Source organism: Pleurodeles waltl, chromosome 6 (assembly GCF_031143425.1).
Source record: "Pleurodeles waltl isolate 20211129_DDA chromosome 6, aPleWal1.hap1.20221129, whole genome shotgun sequence".
NCBI classification, from domain to species: Eukaryota; Metazoa; Chordata; class Amphibia; order Caudata; family Salamandridae; genus Pleurodeles; species Pleurodeles waltl.
The window spans coordinates 1,701,826,130-1,701,844,675 of NC_090445.1; the positions used below are offsets into that span (position 1 = coordinate 1,701,826,130).

At 48.4% G+C, this 18,546-nt stretch overlaps 1 protein-coding gene across 1 annotated transcript in view; it reads right to left on the minus strand.

Moving 5' to 3' along the window:
• The window catches only part of LOC138301815 (E3 ubiquitin-protein ligase TRIM39-like), a 91,127-nt gene extending 73,169 nt beyond the window's left edge, over positions 1 to 17,958 (minus strand). Inside the window, exons 1-2 of the mRNA XM_069242314.1 lie at positions 17,465 to 17,958; positions 6,393 to 6,488 (exon numbers count right to left, since the gene is read on the minus strand). Of these exons, the coding sequence (XP_069098415.1) occupies positions 6,393 to 6,488; positions 17,465 to 17,878 (510 nt within the window). The 5' untranslated portion in view covers positions 17,879 to 17,958. The remainder of the gene's footprint in view (positions 1 to 6,392; positions 6,489 to 17,464) is intronic.
• Positions 17,959 to 18,546: the final 588 nt, after the last annotated feature.

Genomic DNA, 18,546 nt, shown 5'->3' on the forward strand with positions numbered 1-18,546 from the left:
GCCGCGAGTGCCGAAGGACACTGTACAGGCCTGCAGCACAGACCCCGCCTTCAGTCACTGACCCAGGAGAGTCTGCCATCACAGCCTTCAGTCACTGACCCAGGAGAGTCTGCCATCACAGCCTTCAGTCACTGACCCAGGAGAGTCTGCCATATCACAGCCCTCAGTCACTGACCCAGGAGAGAGTCTGCCATCACAGCCTTCAGTCACTGACCCAGGAGAGTCTTCCATCACAGCCTTCAGTCAGTGCCCCAGGAGAGTCTGCCATCACAGCCTTCAGTCACTGACCCAGGAGAGTCTGCCATCACAGCCTCCAGTCAGTGCCCCAGGAGAGTCTGCCATCACAGCTCTGCACTGCGTCATCCCTGAGGCCGGAGTGAGGACACCGACCAGGGCCACCAGAGCCGCTGGTACCACCACTGAGTATGTAAAGTGGGGCCCAGCTGCCAACAGACTGAAAGAATGAGCGCAGAGCAATCTGCCGTAGGATCAGATGCGAATATTGGCCCCACGGGAACTCAAAGTGCGAGATGCAAATACCATTATAAGCAGCTCTAACATTGATGGCAGGAATGAGATGATGCTAAATCTGAGGACTCCCACAAATGTGCCCTAAAGGGGGTACAGTTCATGTCACCCCCATCTCTTACTTCATTTAAACCTGAAGCCCCCCTCCAGTTCCGCAGGCACCGTGGTCTTTGTTGCTGAAGGTCTTCTCCACCCTGAAGCCTGCACCATCCCTAGTCCACCTTCTGAGGAAACCACGCTCTTGGAAACGCACTAAAGTGGCTTTGTACCTTTCGGCCTTCCAGAACTCAGTCTTCACCACCGCCTCCTTGTTGTTCTCAAGCTACTCCATGGGGTTACAATCTTAGCCTCACCCCATTTACCCCTCCCGCCCCCTCCTGCGATCTTCCATATTGTATATAATGTTGTGTGCAGACGACACTCAGGCTATCCTCCCTCTCTCTGAGGATCAGTCAGTTACCCAACCCTCAGTTTGTTCCTGTATGGCTTCTAGGCAACCTGGATGAGGGAAACGTCACTTTAACTAAATAGCGACAAAACCGACTTCTCGTTTTTGTCAGCTTGGTCGTCCCTACCATAGTTGCCACAGGTAGTGGCCCCAGAAGTAGCTCCAGCTCCTGTCGTGGCAGAATTGGTTAAAAACCCGGGCCCAGATGAAGGCATAAAACCCGTTTTTTAAGGAATGCTGAAACATGTCGGTACTATCAAATGTGTGGATGAGTCATTATTTCTCCTCACATGCCCAGTAAATCTCTCTTTTTATCCATATCTAGGGTACTTCAGCATCAAACGTCATTTCTTGACTATAATCTAAGACATTTTTACTTTTTTCTGGATCCCTGCTAGAGTCCAGTTGTCATTTATCTAAGAACTCCCAGAAACGGTTGAGTCCGCCACGGGGTTGTTTACCTACAGTAATGTGGATAATCGCCAATGATGAAGCATGCCACAATAATTTGTGGGTGAAGCGATTACTCCAAAATTCTTTTTTATTTATCCAAGGATTACGGACTGACAATTCCTACATGGCAATCTACATGTGTGTTGATGTTTGATTTGGGAGGACATCACCAGGTACTCTCTCTCTCTCTCTCTCTCTGCTCTCTCTCTCTCCCTCTCTCGTCTCTCTCTCCTCTCTCTCTCCTCTCTCTCTCTCTCTCTCTCTCTCACTCTCTCTCCTCTCTCTCTCTCTCTCTCTCTCTCACTCCTCTCTCTCTCTCTCTCACACTCTCTCTCTCTCTCTCTCTCTCTCACTCTCTCTCTCTCTCCTCTCTCTCTCTCTCCTCTCTCTCTCTCTCTCTCTCTCTCTCTCTCTCTCTCTCCTCTCTCACTCTCTCTCACTCTCTCTCTCTCTCTTTCTCTCTCTCTCTCTCTCTCTCTCTCTCTCTCTCTCCTCTCTCTCTCTCTCTCTCTCTCTCTCTCTCTCTCTCTCTCTCTCTCACTCTCTCTCTCTCTCTCTCTCTCTCTCACTCTCTCTCTCTCTCTCTCTCTCTCTCTCTCTCTCTCTCTCTCTCTCTCTCTCTCTCTCTCTCTCTCTCTCTATTGCGAATCGGCCCTCAAACCTGGGTTTTTTAATTACCCACAAACTGCATATCTACCCAAAAGAAGGCCATCGGCTGGCCCTGGAGACACTGTGCTGCTTTTAATTCATACATTAACTCAGGAAGCTTTGAGGTAGTTTGTGAGCAATATAGAGCCTGCTCCGAGGCAGGAGGAGGCAGCCACCGCTCTGCCTCCTAGTGTGTGCTGCGGGCGCTGCAGCTTCTGCAAACCAGCTGACACCGCGGTAGATGTGTTCATGATACAGCATCAGGACCACTCAGTTCAAGTTTCAATCCTGCAGCCTCCGTGTCAGAACGAGGCTTGGAGCTGATGATGCGGAAACAGCGCCTGGCACTGGGCAAGGTGACCCATCCTGAGCTGAGACTGTTCTTCACAACTTTCCCACAGGAGACACCCCCTCCTGCTGTCAAACACACCAAGACCCACCACCTGCCTGCTAACAATCAGTCTCTGGAGATGCTCGTGCTGGTCTTCAATTAAACAAAAACCCACACACAGGGCCCATTGATGAAAAATGAGCTCCATTCACGGTGTGAACTGCACAAGTAGAGAGAACTGCAGGTCAGGAAGTTTCTTTACTCTCTCGGCTGCTTCGTCCTGCAGCAGCACAGTTTGTGCCACCACAGACCCTACAGCTAACAGGATGCACATCGAGGCCCTGATGTAAGAGGGCAAAGCGCCACTATAGCGCCGCCTTACTGTCATTGTTTTTAAGCTAAGGCGGAGCTAAGGTGGACTTTTCCCCACGCCATGTTTACAAAGTGGCGCAATGCATACATTGTGCCACTTTGTAACCCTTTGCGCTACATTTTGGCTGTGCCAGGCACAATGTATGCAAAGGCAGCATTCCCCCGATAGGGGGGCCGAAACAATAGCGCATAGAAATCTAAGAGATTTCTTTGTGCCATTTTGTTCAACACTTTTAACGCCTGCTCAGCGCAAGCATTAAAAGGGGGTACACCATTGTTTACAAGTGGCCCCTATGTACTGATCTGGGTTAGCACCAAGATTTTGGTGCTATCCCTGAACAGTTCATCAATAGCATCAGAAATTCTGATGATATAGCCCCCTACCCTGCGCCATGGTGCGCCATATTTTAAATTCAGTTCACACATGGTGGCGGTGGGGGGGGGGGCACCAGGGGCCTCAAGAAAAGTGGCACTGCATGTAATGTAGCGCCACCTTTCATAAATCTGTCCCTAAGTACTTAGCAGACTTCTCCCTGTGGCTATGCAGAGTAGAGATGGGCCCATATCTTACAGTAAAATGCATCAATTAGCCCAGGAGCTGTTTGGCATCTGGAGGGGCCAAGAAATGTACAAAGTGAAACTGGCTTCCAATAACCGAGCGCCCGCACTATACTGCGCATCTGACTCTTCTTCCAGCAGAGCTTTGCTATTCGATAGTAGACTAGAGCAGAAAGAAGGTGTCTTAACTCTCCACCGTTCACCTTTTATTTACTCCAATCAAATCTTCATGAGGTGTAAACATCTCCATCCATGCACATTCTTGATATAGAGAGACACAGGGCTGCTGGCATGAGGGATTATAGTACTGGGAAATTAGAGAGGCAGGAAGGTGAAAGAAAAAATGAAAAGTTAATAGAAAGAACAATTTCAATGAAAGAGTTTGAATAATGGAGTTAGTAGCAGAACAGAGCGGAGGAATAGTTCACAAAAAGAATGAACAAGGGAAGGAAGGAAATAAAATCTAATTTCGTTACGGGCACTGGAAAAACACCAATCCTGTGATTCTGGAGCAACAAAGAGAAAACACTTATAATCACTGTTTATTACAGTTTTTTTAAAACACCTGAAATCAATGGAAAAACACTGGAATTCACAACAAATAGAAACTGAAAACAGGAAAGACCAATTATAATGCTAAAACCTTGGTTTAGGAAGGTCTTACACCAGGCATGCACAATCTGATGGATGGATAGAGAACTCCAGACCATCCAACTACAAATTCACTAAGGCACAGAGTAACAGAGATGTACACATGCATCTGCAAAAACACATAAAAATGTATACAGGCTTGTAATAACTAACAAATAGCTATCTCCGGGCCATGCATACGCAAATCCGCAGATGCGCACTCTAACAGAGACACACAGATGCATACATGCCTGTACAGTGCCACAAATGGAATTACTATCTCCATACCACACATACGCAAACCCACAAATGCACACATTCCTGTGGATAATGTGTTATGTGTATTTATAAAGCACCCTATCACCTGCAAGGGTACAGTGGAGCTGAGCAGGTGTGTGCACCTAGCCCTGCCTATGGGAGGTGGGTTAGTTACAAAGCCAGGTCTTCAGCTTCTTGAGGACTTCAAGAAGAGAGGAGGAGGCTCTGATGTGGAGTTGGAGGCTGGTCAGAGCTCTAGTAGCTATGTAATTCAAGAAGAGAGGAGGAGGCTCTGGTGTGGAGTTGGAGGCTGGTCAGAGCTCTAGTGGCTATGTAATTCAAGAAGAGAGGAGGAGGCTCAGGTGTGGAGTTGGAGGCTGGTCAAAGCTCTAGTGGCTATGTAATTCAAGAAGAGAGGAGGAGGCTCAGATGTGGAGTTGGAGGCTGGTCAGAGCTCTAGTGGCTATGTAATTCAAGAAGAGAGGAGGAGGCTGTGGTGTGGAGTTGGAGGCTGGTCAGAGCTCTAGTGGCTATGTAATTCAAGAAGAGAGGAGGAGGCTCAGGTGTGGAGTTGGAGGCTGGTCAGAGCTCTAGTATCTATGTAATTCAAGAAGAGAGGAGGAGGCTCTGGTGTGGAGTTGGAGGCTGGTCAGAGCTCTAGTGGCTATGTAATTCAAGAAGAGAGGAGGAGGCTCAGGTGTGGAGTTGGAGGCTGGTCAAAGCTCTAGTGGCTATGTAATTCAAGAAGAGAGGAGGAGGCTCAGGTGTGGAGTTGGAGGCTGGTCAGAGCTCTAGTGGCTATGTAATTCAAGAAGAGAGGAGGAGGCTGTGGTGTGGAGTTGGAGGCTGGTCAGAGCTCTAGTGGCTATGTAATTCAAGAAGAGAGGAGGAGGCTCAGGTGTGGAGTTGGAGGCTGGTCAGAGCTCTAGTATCTATGTAATTCAAGAAGAGAGGAGGAGGCTCAGGTGTGGAGTTGGAGGCTGGTCAGAGCTCTAGTGGCTATGTAATTCAAGAAGAGAGGAGGAGGCTGTGGTGTGGAGTTGGCGGCTGGTCAGACCTCTAGTAGCTATGTAATTCAAGAAGAGAGGAGGAGGCTCAGGTGTGGAGTTGGCGGCTGGTCAGAGCTCTAGTAGCTATGTAATTCAAGAAAAGAGGAGGAGGCTCAGATGTGGAGCTGGAGGCTGGTCAGAGCTCTAGTAGCTATGTAAAAGAGCGCCTGTGCTCCTGATCTGGTTCTGTATGTGAGTGGGATGTGTGTGAGCAGGAGTCCTGTGGAGCGGAGGTGTAGAGGTGGATAGCTGAAGGAGGCTGTTCAGGTAGGTGGGGCCTAAGCTGTGTGGTGCCTTGAATTGAGCACAGTTGTGTACGAGCAGCCGGTGGGTTTCACCGAGGTGTGGTGTGATGCGGGTCTGTGTGGGAAGCTGAAGAGGAGTCTGGCTGCCGAGTTTTGGATGATTTGTAGTGTTTTAGTGTATTTTTGGTGATCCCGCGCAGAGGGTGTTCCCATAGTTCACCTTGCTGGTGACCAGGGTGTGTGTGACAGTGAGTGACAGATGCACCTATACATGTGGACACTCCCAAATTTCACCAGAGCTTGCAATTTGCAAACTCACAGACAGAGAGGTCCCCACTTATGGAAGCACAAACTCACAGCGAAGCAATCCAGACCCATACATACACATATATCAGGCACACATGTGCTCACAGATGCACAAAGGCATTTGCATACTCTGATTGCTTAAAATCCATGTATGAAAGCTCTGACACACAATCACTCCCCCACTAAAAACACAGACAAACATAGAGATGCATACACATTCAGATGCATCCAAAGACACTTAAATGTAAGTGTGCACATGCATGCAAGCAACCACACACATGCACACACAGCCAGATGATGCCATACCTGTGCTTACATACACTGACGCAGACTAGGTAAGTATGTGAGCACCATCTTCAGGTCAGCAAAGTAGTTCTTGCTTTTTTTGTCTTTTGAGATGAGGCCTGGGTTGATTTCAGGGCCAATAACCAAGTGCAGCGACTCCAGTCAGTATATTTTACTTTTGGGGGATCATGGTCCCATCTACATGCTGACTTATTGGCTTCTGTGTATCTTGACACAGACACACAGATGAACCCAGAGATGCACTATCTGCTGGTACTCACCCACATGTGATTATACTGTTCCTCTTGCTTGACTTTAGAATCTGATATATATTCCTTCTCTTTCTTCAGGGGACGCAGCCACTCGTGAAGTTTTACCTGCAGAGATGAGAGTGCAAGAAATAAGTGTAGATCTATAGAGTGGGATCTTACTTAGAAAAAAAGTATCACTGCAGCCCCTCAATTCACACATAAAGAGGCAAATCAAAATCAAATCAAAAACATTTATAAAGCGCGCTACTCACCCGTGAGGGTCTCAAGGCACTAGGGGGAGGGGGATACTGCTGCTCGAAGAGCCAGGTCTTGAGTTGCCTCCAGAAAGCGAGGTGGTCCTGGGTGGTCCTGAGGTTGGTGGGGAGGGAATTCCATGTCTTGGCCGCCAGGTAGGAGAAGGATTTCCCACCTGCCGTGGTGCGGCGGATGCGAGGGACGGCGGCGAGTTCGAGGTTGGCGGAACGAAGTTGACGGGTGGGAGTGTAGAAACTGAGGCGACGGTTGAGGTATTCGGGTCCCTTGTTGTGGAGGGCTTTGTGTGCGTGGGTGAGGAGCCGGAAGGTGACCCTTTGGTTGACGGGAAGCCAGTGCAGGTGTCTCAGGTGGGCGGAGATGTGGCTGTTGCGGGGTATGTCGAGGACTAGGAGGGCGGAGGCGTTTTGTATTCGCTGCAGACATTTCTGGAGTTTAGCGGTGGTTCCTGCGTATAGGGTGTTACCGTAGTCCAGGCGGCTCGTGACGAGGGCGTGGGTCACAGTCTTTCAGGTGTTAGCGGGGATCCAACGGAAGATCTTTCGGAGCATGCAGAGGGTGAGGAAGCAGGAGGATGATACGGCGTTGACTTGTTTAGTCATGGTGAGAAGTGGGTCCAGGATGAATCTGAGGTTGCGTGCGTGGTCTGAGGGGGTTGGTGCGGTGCCAAGGGCCGTGGGCCACCAGGAGTCGTCCCAGGCGGACGGGGTGTTTCCGAGGATGAGGACTTCCGTTTTGTCTGAGTTCAGTTTCAGACGGCTGAGTTTCATCCATTCTGCGACGTCTTTCATTCCATCTTGCAGGTTGGTCTTGGCGCTGGTGGGGTCCTTGGTGAGGGAAAGTGTCAGCTGAGTGTCGTCGGCTTAGGAGGTGATGTTGATGTTGTGTTTGCGTACGATGTCGGCGAGGGGGCTCATGCAGACATTGAAGAGAGTCGGGCTGAGTGAGGAGCCTTGTGGGACGCCGCAGATGATCTCTTGTGGGACGCCGCAGATGATCTCGGTGGGGTCTGAGCGGAACTGTGGGAGGTAGACTCTTTGGGAGCGGTTGGAGAGGAAGGAGGTGATCCAGTCCAGGGCCTGTCCTTGGATACCGGTGGAGCGGAGGCGGGATATTAGGGTTCATGGCAGACGGTGTCGAAGGCAGCTGAGAGGTCGAGGAGGATGAGGGCGACTGTTTCTCCGTTGTCCATCAGAGTTACGATGTCGTCTGTGACTGAGATGAGGGCGGTTTCTGTGCTGTGATTGGCTCGGAATCCGGACTGAGAGGGGTCGAGTAGGTTGTTGTCTTCAAGGAAGTTGGTAAGTTGCTTGTTGACGGTCTTCTCTATGACTTTGGCAGGGAAGGGGAGGAGCGAGATGGGGTGGAAGTTCTTCAGGTCGCTGGGGTCCGCCATAGGTTTTTTCAGTAGGGTGTTGACTTCTGCGTGTTTCCAGCTCTCGGGGAAGGTGGCAGAAGCAAACAAGCTGTTGATGATGGTCTGGAGATGCGGGGCGATGATGTTGTCAGCTTTGTTGAAGATGAAGTGTGGGCAGGGGTCCGAGGGGGCACCGGAGTGGATGGAGTTCATGGTCACTTTGGTCTCTTCCGTGCTGGTGTGAGTCCAGGCGTTGAGGGTGATGGCTGGGGTTGTAGGTTCTGTGGTGGTTGGCTGGGTCTGGTGTCCGAAGCTGTCGTGTAGGTCGGTGATCGTACGATGGAAGAAGGTGGCGAGGGAGTTGCAGAGGTCTTGTGAGGGCGTGATGGCGTTGGCTTTGGCGTTAGGGTTGGAGAGCTCTTTGACAATGCTGACGAGTTCTTTGCTGTTGTGGGTGTTCTTGTCCAGTCTGTCTGTGAAGGAAGTTCTTTTGGTGGCGCGGATCAGTTGGTGGTGTTCGCGGGTGGCGTATTTGAGGGCAGACATGTTTTCTGCGGTGTGGTCCTTGTGCCAGGCTTTCTCGAGGGTATCTACTCATCAACCATCCTCCCGATGCACAATACACTACACACCTGTGTCACCGTCAGCAGGGGTGGAGCAAGCAGTATTTGTTCATTGGTCACTTCAATGATAGGGATCAAATGATTTCAAGAGATATATCATTATAACTATCTTAGGGATACCCTATTGAATCTAATATATGTAGAATGGGTAGCTCCACCCCTGCTGATGGTGACACAGGGAGTGTAGTAGCAGCCCTGTGATGAAACATGCCACTAATTAGTGTGTGAGATCTATTTTATCCCACAAAAGGGAATACTTAGAGAGTAGCTACTCTGGAACTTTAGCTTATCAACCCTCCGGTGTGTAGTGTCACTGCAGTATCAGGCTGTAGGTACCAGTTATACATATCAAGATTGCAACTACACCAACCACACACATCCAGATTGCAGGCACCACCCACTCAAATCAAGACTGAAACTGCAGCCCCAAGAATTACAGCTAAGGGCGTCCCCTTGTTTCAAACTGTTTTGGCCTGGAAGGACCTATGTCCGCAGTTCCTGCTCCAGATAAACTTGCTTCATTATGTGGCATGAAAGCCTGACATTTCATAACACTCTCTCACCACACCCAGGTCAGTCACACACATTCAGCACACTCACAGCTCTCACACCTCCACCCTCATCAACACACCGCTCACTAGAATACACAACTCTCCAACAGGATTTTCAAATAATGCTCAAGGCACATTCTATAGTCATACATGCTCCAGAAACTGGTGACATCATAATTGAATGCAAACTAGATGCACACTTCATCAATGAAACGTGGTTCACACTCTCCTCCACACACATCCTGGATATACCCGTCTGCAGCACACATAACACACACTCAAAATAGGAGGTGGACATGTGGTCATACACAACATCCAGTCCCTGCACTCCTAGCAGCTCTACCAAACCATAATCCTCTGAATGCCTTTTTTGCTACTTTCCTTTCCCACCTTCTAAAACAGCCTCCTCGACCTCCATGATCAAACATGCATTTCTTTGAAGAAATCTCAGGCCTCATTCTGTCTGGCTCCTTCTAGCACATACTTCCTAGGAGACTTCAACCTCCCTGGAAAATCCAGCATAACATTCATGAAGAAAGCCTTTTACACCACTCAATGCACTTCAAATAAAACAACTCATCAAGACCTCAACGCAAAGGCAACACGCCAGACCTCAATCTATCAGCATCTCCTAAAATCTGCTGCTAGACACCAGAGGGCTGGATGGCACTGACAACCTTGCAGACCCCTTCACTATCACATATGCCATCCTTCAGCAACAAGGACGACTGAGACAAGGGAAAATAACCTCCCTGTCTAGCAAAGGCATTCATCTGAAAAAATACAAGAGCAACTAACAACCTGCCAAAACACTTCCAACCCACCACAGATGTCAACACTCTGTTCAACATCTACTGCAGTGGATCCTACTTAGTTTTAATGGGAATTAGGAGTTTATCTTAGCCTTCTGGCTTGCAGGTCTGTGCCCCCGTCTCCTAGTGACTTTTAACCTACATAGCTTGCTCTGTTTTAGCACATTTATTTAATTATTTCTTCCAAGATGGCTGCCATGCTTATAGACAGGAAGATGATTTAGTTTCACGTGCCATTCTGTAAATGCATCACTATCAGCGTCAAAGATAAATGAGATACGCAGGTATTCACATCATGTACCATCCAACTTTTGTGTGACAGTAACATAATGTACCTTTTCAGGGAATTGTTTATATAATTGCCGCCCCATGCATACCTTCTTATCCATTGTTTGGAAAAATACCTGCGTGAGGGGTCCTACAAGATCTCTATAAATACATCTCACACAGACAAGATAATCAGAGGGGTTTCTACCAGACGCCATAAACGCTATCTATGCTATATATCGCATTGATGCTGACCCAGCCTTTGTGTCCCCCTGGAGTCTGATCTAGAGACCTCATTCCAGGATAACAAGGGTTTGGAGACTCTTCTCATGGACATGGTACTGTCAGATTAGGTTTAACACAAGTATCTCTCTTTGGGTTAGAGATTAGGTACATTATGCTAGGGTAGTAGGGCCTATTTCACATCTATTTCATATTACGTTATTGCAAGATGGTGAGGATCTTTGTATTCATGACTCTCGTTTTTACCATTCTGTTTCTTGCATCGTTCATTATCCTAATCATTGCAGCCTGTGAAATTTATAGTAGATTGCAGTCTTGTTAATAAAACCTATTGAAAACGTCACTGCATCTCTTTCATTGCCTGTGTTTGACTGAGACACGTTGCTCATGTGAGAAAAGGGTAATCTCCATTTAACCACAACCTCCCTGAAATGTTGCACTCTTGGATCCATGCATAAAGGCTGCCACAAATCACCTTGTACTGTTTGGGTTTTCGGTGAGGTACTGCTTGTGAGCCAGGAGGGTTGGGACAACAGTTGCGACTTGTAGGGTTGGCCTAGTCACCTACATACAAAAGTGCTGTCATCCCTAAACCAGCAGACTTGCCTAGAGCAAGAGTCCAACTACAACACTACTATTGTAATTGTATTTATATAGCGCTTATTACCCCAGAAAAGGTGTCTAAGTGCTTTTCAGTGAGTATAACGCTGCTCTGGAACCCAAAAAAATATTAGTGGTGGATCCATATAGGGAATGAGTTAATTTGAGCGTTGGACATTCAAATCTGTTAGTTGGATTGAATAGGACTATGGAGGGATAGAGGAGGGAAGAGTCCAGGAAGTGTTTTTTGAGATCACCTTAGTAAGATGAGGTTTGGATGAGTAAAAGGACAGATGGAGGAGGGAAGTGTCTCTAGAAATGGATTAGGAAGATCATAGTCGTAAAATGAGGTTTGGGATGAGTCAAAGAAGCGATACATGAGGGAAGAATTTAGAAAGGATTTTTTGGGAGATCATAGAAGCAAAATGAGGTTTGGTCTGTGTCAGAGAGAGGAGGTGGAGGATATATTGAGAGCTCATGTTTTGTTATACTCCACAAAAATGTGATCCACCAAGTTATAGCTCTCAGCATCCTGTTAGACTTAAGAGCTTGAAGAACATAAATGTTAGACTTGGCATCCTTGGTGTGGTGTCCCCTAAATTTTTACCTCTGTTTCCCAGGTTGTTGATGTATGCTGGACTCTGTTTTTGATGTTTTTGTTACTCTGGGTACGTTACCACTGCTATCCAGTGCTAAAATGCAAGTGTTCCTATGTAAAATGTATCTGTAGTTGGCTTATCCATGATTGCCATATTTGATATACTAGTAAATCCCTAGTAAAGTGCACTAGAAGTGCCCTGGGCCAGTACGTCAAATGCTAATAGTGGGCCTGCAGCACTGGTTGTGCCACCCACATTAGTAGCCCTGTAAACAGTGCTCTGATCTGCTACTGCAGTGTCCGTGAGTGCAGTTTTAAACTGCCAATTTGACTTGGCAAGTGGGTAAACCTTCCCTTTTTATACATGTAAAGCACCTCTAAGGTAGGCCCTATGGGCAGGGTGCAGTGTATGTTACAGGCGGGACATGTACTAATGTGTTTTACATGTCCTGACAGTGAAATACCGCCAAATTTGGTTTTCAGTGTTGAAAGGCCTATCTCTCTCATAGGTTAAAATGGGGGCTGCCTTTAAATATGATTAAAGCGTAGATTCCTTTTGGGAGCAGATAGGCATGTGGAGTTTGGGGTCTCTGAACTCACAATTGAAAAATACATCTTGTAGTGAAGTTGGTTTTTAGATTGTGTGTTTGAAAATGCCACTTTAAGAATGTAGGAAAGTACCATCTTGCCTTGCATGTTACCCCCATTTTTACTGTATGTATGTTTGTTTTTGCCTGTGTCAGTGGGATCCTGCTAGCCAGGACCCCAGTGCTCATAAAGTGTGCCCTGTATGTGTTCCCTGTGTGGTGCCTAACCGTATCACAAATGCTCTGCTAACCAGAACCTCAGTGTGTATGCTCTCTCTGCTTTTAAAATTGTCAGTGCAGGCTAGTGACTAATTTTACCAATTCTGATTGGTACACTGGAACACCCTTATAATTCCCTAGTATATGGTACCTAGGTACCCAGGGTATTCGGGTTCCAGGAGATCCCTATCGGCTGCAGCATTTCTTTTGTCACCCATAGGGAGCTCAGACAATTTTTACACGTCCACGTTATTTCACAGCCATTTTACACTGCACTTAAGTAACTTATAAGTCACCTATATGTCAAACCCTCACTTAGTGAAGGTTAGGTGCAAAGTTACTAAGTGTGAGGGCACCCTGGCACTAGCCAAGGTGTCCCCACATCATCCAGGGCAATTTCCCCGGACTTTGTGAGTGCGGGGACACCATTACACGTGCGCACTACATATAGGTCAATACCTATATGTAGAGTCACAATGGTAACTCCGAACATGGCCTTGTAACATGTCTAGGATCATGGAATTGTCCCCCAATACCATTCTTGTATTGGGGGACAATCCCATGCATCCCCGGGGCTCTAGCATAGAACCCGGGTACTGCCAAACTAACTCTCTGGGGTTTTCCTGGCAGCTGCAGCCGCTGCCAACCCTCAGACAGGTTTCTGCCCCCCTGGGGCCTGGGCAGCCCAGTCCCAGGAAGGCAGAACAAAGGATTTCCTCTGAGAGAGGATGTTACACCCTCTCCCTTTGGAAATAGGTGTTAAGGGTCTGAGAGGAGTAGCCTCCCCCAGCCTCTGGAAATGCTTCGAAGGGCACAGATGGTGCCCATCTCTGCATAAGCCAGTCTACACCGGTTCAGGGATCCCCCCAGCCCTGTTCTGGCGCGAAACTGGACAAAGGAAAGGGGAGTGACCACCCCCCTGACCAGCACCTCCCAGGGGAGGTGCCCAGAGCTCCTCCAGTGTGTCCCAGACCTCTGTCATCTTGGATGCAGAGGTGTGAGGGCACAATGGACATCTCTGAGTGGCCAGTGCCAGCAGGTGACGTCAGAGACCCCTCCTGATAGGTGCTTACCATTCTCTGTAGCCAATCCTCCTCTGAGGGCTATTTAGGGTCTCTCCTGTGGGTATCTCACCAGATAACGAATACAAGAGCTCACCAGAGTTCCTCTGCACTTCCCTCTTCGACTTCTGCCAAGGATCGACACCTGACTGCTCCAGGGCGCCTGCAAAACCACAACCAAGTAGCAAGAAGACTACCAGCAACATTGTAGCACCTCATCCTGCCGGCTTTCTCGACTGTTTCCTGCTGTTGCATGCTCTGAGGCCCGTCTGCCTTCACCCTGCACTGGAAGCCAAGAAGAAGTCTCCCGTGGGTCGACGGAATCTTCCCCCTCCCAATGCAGGCACCAAACTTCTGCATCACCGGTCCTCTGGGTCCCCTCTCATCCTGATGAGCGTGGTCCCTGGAACACAGGAGCTGGATCCAAGTGTCCCCGACAGTCCAGTGGCCCTTCTGTCCAAATTTGGTGGAGGTAAGTCCTTGCCTCCCTACGCCAGAAAGTAATCCTGTGTACTGCATGAACTGCAGCTGCTCAGGCTTCTGTGCACTTTTGCAAGACTTCCTTTGTGCACAGCCTAGCCCAGGTCCCCAGCACTCTGTCCTGCAACTCACTGAGTTGGACTCCGACTTCGTGGGACTCCCTTTTGTTGTTCTGAGTCAACCATCATGCTCAAATCTTCAGAATGCCTGTTCAGGTCCTTCTGCGGGTGCTGTCTGCTTCTGCCTGGGCTCTCTGTGTTGCTGAGCGCCCCCTCTGTCTCCCCCTCCAAGGGGCAACCTCCTGGTCCTTCCTGTGCCCTGGCAGCACCCAAAACCTTTAACCGTGACTCTTGCAGCTAGAAAGGCTTGTTTGAAATCTTTCTGCATGGAAACAACTCTGCATCCTCCAGCATACCGTGGGACATCTTCTGAAGTTCCTGGCACCTTCCGTTGTTGCAGAATCTTTGGCTTCTTCCACCCAGAGGCAGTCCTTTTGCACCTTCATCTGGGGTTTAGTGGGCTCCTGCCCCCCGGACACTTGCATGACTCTTGAACTTGGTCCCCTTCCTTTGCAGGTCCTCAGGTCCAGAAATCTGTCTTCAGTGCTTTGCAGTCAGTTGTTGTCTTTGCAGAATCCCCTATCTCGAATTTACTGTCTTTCTGGGGTAGTAGGGTAACTTTACTCCTACTTTTCATGGTCTTGGGTTCGGGTATCTTGGACACCCTTAGTGTTTTCTTACACTCCCAGCGACCCTCTAAACACCACACTAGGCCTGGGGTCCATTTGTGGTTCGCATTCCACTTTTGGAGTATATGGTTTGTGTTGCCCCTAGGGCTATTACCTCCTATTGCATTCTATTGTGTTCTACACTGTTTGCACTACTTTTCTAACAGTTTACTTACCTGATTTTGGTTTGTGTGTATATTTTGTGTATTTTACTTACCTTCTAAGGGAGTATATCCTCTGAGATACTTTTGGCATATTGTCACTAAAATAAAGTACCTTTATCTTTAGTAACTCTGAGTATAGTGTTTCTTATGATATAGTGCTAAGTGATATAAGTGGTATGGTAGGAGCTTTGCATGTCTCCTAGTTCAGCCTAAGCTGCTCTGCTATAGCTACCTCTATCAGCCTAAGCTGCTAGAACACTACTAATCTACTAATAAGGGATAACTGGACTTGGCATAAGCCAGGCCAGCCTCCTACAACCTCTCTCTTGACAGTGACACAAAGGGAGCTGGAGTGTAGTCTGCATTTCCTGATGAGCCATCTGTGCTAGGAGGGAGGGGAGGAGTGGTCACTTACACCTGAAAGGGCTGTGCCTGCCCTCACACAATGCAGCCTCCAACCCCCTGGTATGAGTCTGGGGCTGGCCTGGGCAAGGCAGGATCTTGAAAACAACAGAGACTTCTCTTTGAAGTAGGCCTTCTTCAAAGGCAGAAAGGGGTATAAGAAGGGCACCCAAACCCCCTGAAAATTAGATCACTTCTGCAATCAAGAGGAACCTCTGCCAAGGAGAAGAGCTGAGGAGACGTGCTGCCCCTGTCTGTGACTGTGATTTGTTGGGCTATCCTGCAGTTGCTGTTTCTGCCTGTGAAAGGTGACAAAGAGTGGACTTTGTGCATTCCTGCTTGAGAAGGATCTCCAAGGGCTTGGACTGAGCTTGCCTCCTGTTGTTTAAGTCTCAGGGAGAAGAAAGACTTCTCTCTGCCAGCACTTGGGCTTTCTGCTGAGAGTCCTGCCTGCCAAGTGGTGCCCTAACCTGTCTCTGAGCTCTTGAAAGCTGCAGCTGGTGGAAAAGGACAGAAATTCACTCAAAGACTGCTGTGCATGGGAAACTTTTGACACACCACCTGCCTTGCGACTGATAAACGATGCGCTTCGGGCTTGCGGCTAAAATCATCACTCCACCTGCATTGCGGCTGAGAGATCGATGCAACGCGGCTGGAAGAATGACGCACAACACCCACAGCGCCTGCTATAAACGACGCAAGCCCCCACACAGCGCGGTTTCCTGACACCGTACGACTGGATTTCAACACAACATCGCTGGGCGTGGAAAATCAACTCAAGCCTGCCCAGACCCGAGGTGCCCGTCCTGATCGACGCATCGCTCTCTTGCGGGAGAAAAGAAACAACACATGCTGACCTGACCGAAGGAGGAACGACGCACGTTCTTGCTTGCAGGTGAGTAATCGGTGCATCGCCGGTCTTTTTCGATGCACGCTCGCCCTTGCAGCTTTATTTTGATGCTATCCAGGTACTTTTGAGTGCTAACCGGGTTCTCACTGTTTTCTAAAGGATTTAAGACTCTTTTTCCTTTTAAATTGATAACTTGACTTGACTTGTGTATGTTTTGGTCTTTTTGTTTTTAGATAAATATTACCTATTTTTCTAAACCTGTGTTGTGTCATTTTGTAGTGTTTTCACTGAGTTACTGTGTGTGTTGGTACAAATACTTTACACCTAGACTCTGAAGTTAAGCCTGCCTGCTCGTGCCACGCTACCAAGGGGGTGAGTGGTGGTTAACTGAGACTGATTCTCCTTTACCCTGACTAGAGTGAGGGTCCTTGATTGGATAGAGAGTAAACTGACTGCCAACCAAAGACCCCATTTCTTGCAATAAACATACCATGCGAAAACAGGAGAAGAAATGGATAAGATCAAGTCCAGGATGTCCTCACCCTTCTCCAGATTGTCACCCCCTCCCTAAGCCAAGGAACATTCCTAGACACCATTAAACAGATCAGAGCCTTTCCCTGCAATAGAAACGTTCCCTGGACCCAGCTGTCATCACCAACTTCCACCCAACTCCCATGTCCATTAGTCCCCCCCAGAAGTGTGAATCTGACTGGACATTTGGCCTGGTGCCAACTAGCCAAAGCCTGTGTATAGGTTGAACCTACAGTATTTACAGTGTCCCCCTTTTGAGTTTAAGGGGTCCCCACCACACTGGAGAGGAAGGCAAAGATCAGCAACAGGAATCCTGGTGACCTCCCTTCTACAGGTAAGTGCTGTACCCCCAGGATTGAGGAATAAACTTTATTGCTGCTGCGGAAGAAGCTATGAAGACCACAGAGCAGAACCTGTGAACCCTGAAAACCAAAAGACATCCCTTGTACCATCCTGTGGCACTCACCATTGCCTTCACCTGTGACCCATGAACCCACACCTGCTCTCAGACAGCCTTCTCTGTGGGATGCACAGAGTGACATTCCTTAACACCCACAGACATACCTTGTATCCTCCGAGAAGCTCAGAGTGTATTAATGAATGAATCCTTAACGTCCACACACACACCCTGTGCTCTGCTGCAGCCTCCTCAGTGGGACCACAAGGTGCCTTGTGCTCCCCAAACATCTACAGACATATTTTGTGCGCTATCGGACACACCGGGAGACTTACAAACTCGGAACACCTTGGCACATACCTTGTACTCCTCTGCAGCTTCCTCAATGGGACTCACTGGATGAGTTTTATGCTCCTTGGACTCTCGGCAGACCCAGCATATCATCCTCTGATCCTCTGCACAGAACAGACTCAGTTTCTCTTCATGTTTCTCACACAGATTCTCCTCTGGTGGCTTCACGGGGGGCAGATGAAGCTCTTTTAACATGTCCACCATGTTCCCCAGTTGCCTGTTGGGCCGGAGGTTTCTCCCAGGAGATATTCCCCTGCACTGTGGACAGGGGGAGTTTCTATCTCTTCCCTCCCAGCTCTGGGTGATGCAGGAGCGGCAGAAGTTGTGTCCACACTCTAGGGACACCGGATCCTTAAAATACTCCAAACAGATGGAACAAGTGGCCTCTTCCTTGAGGTTTCCAAGCTGAGCTGCTGCCGCCATGACCAGAGAAATGAAGGAAGTAAATTTCAGTTTCTCTCTGTCTGTGAAGTGGGTGTGTTTGTGTGTTTGTCCTTTTCTGTGTGAGATGGAATTTCCTGGTTCATGTTGCAGTCACCAAAAAGAGCAGGCAGAGACCTGCCTCCTCTGCTGCCTGTGCCTCAGCTTGGTCCCATTCTCAGCTGACACACTGGGGATGGTCTGAGATTGTGTCAGGAGCTGGAGTTTGGATATGATTTTCTATAAAATCCTCTATATTATTTTTAACATTACAATTCTGCATCTGTTTGTTTTAATTCATTTAGGAAATAAGACATAGTTTATGCATCAAAGACTAAAAAATTCAGACCTTTGCTGTTTTTCTCAATATATTTACCAGCCTTGCATAAAACTACTAGTCGGGCAGGTGAAATATGGTCACGTGGCAAACATATCTGCCCTGTGCAAGGAAAATATATACTTGCTGATTGGGGGTGGAGGAAGGTGCCGGGAATGTCCCCCACAGGGTTCACAGGTCTGATCCCCTGCTCTGAGTGCCCAACTGTGTGCACACTTGGTATCCTGACTTTTATTTTGGCCCTGGCATCATGCTAAGTGTGTGTGCAAACACCTGGGCATGTCCCTGGCACAAGAGGTTCAAGACCTGTCCTGTGATCTGAAGGGCACCAGAC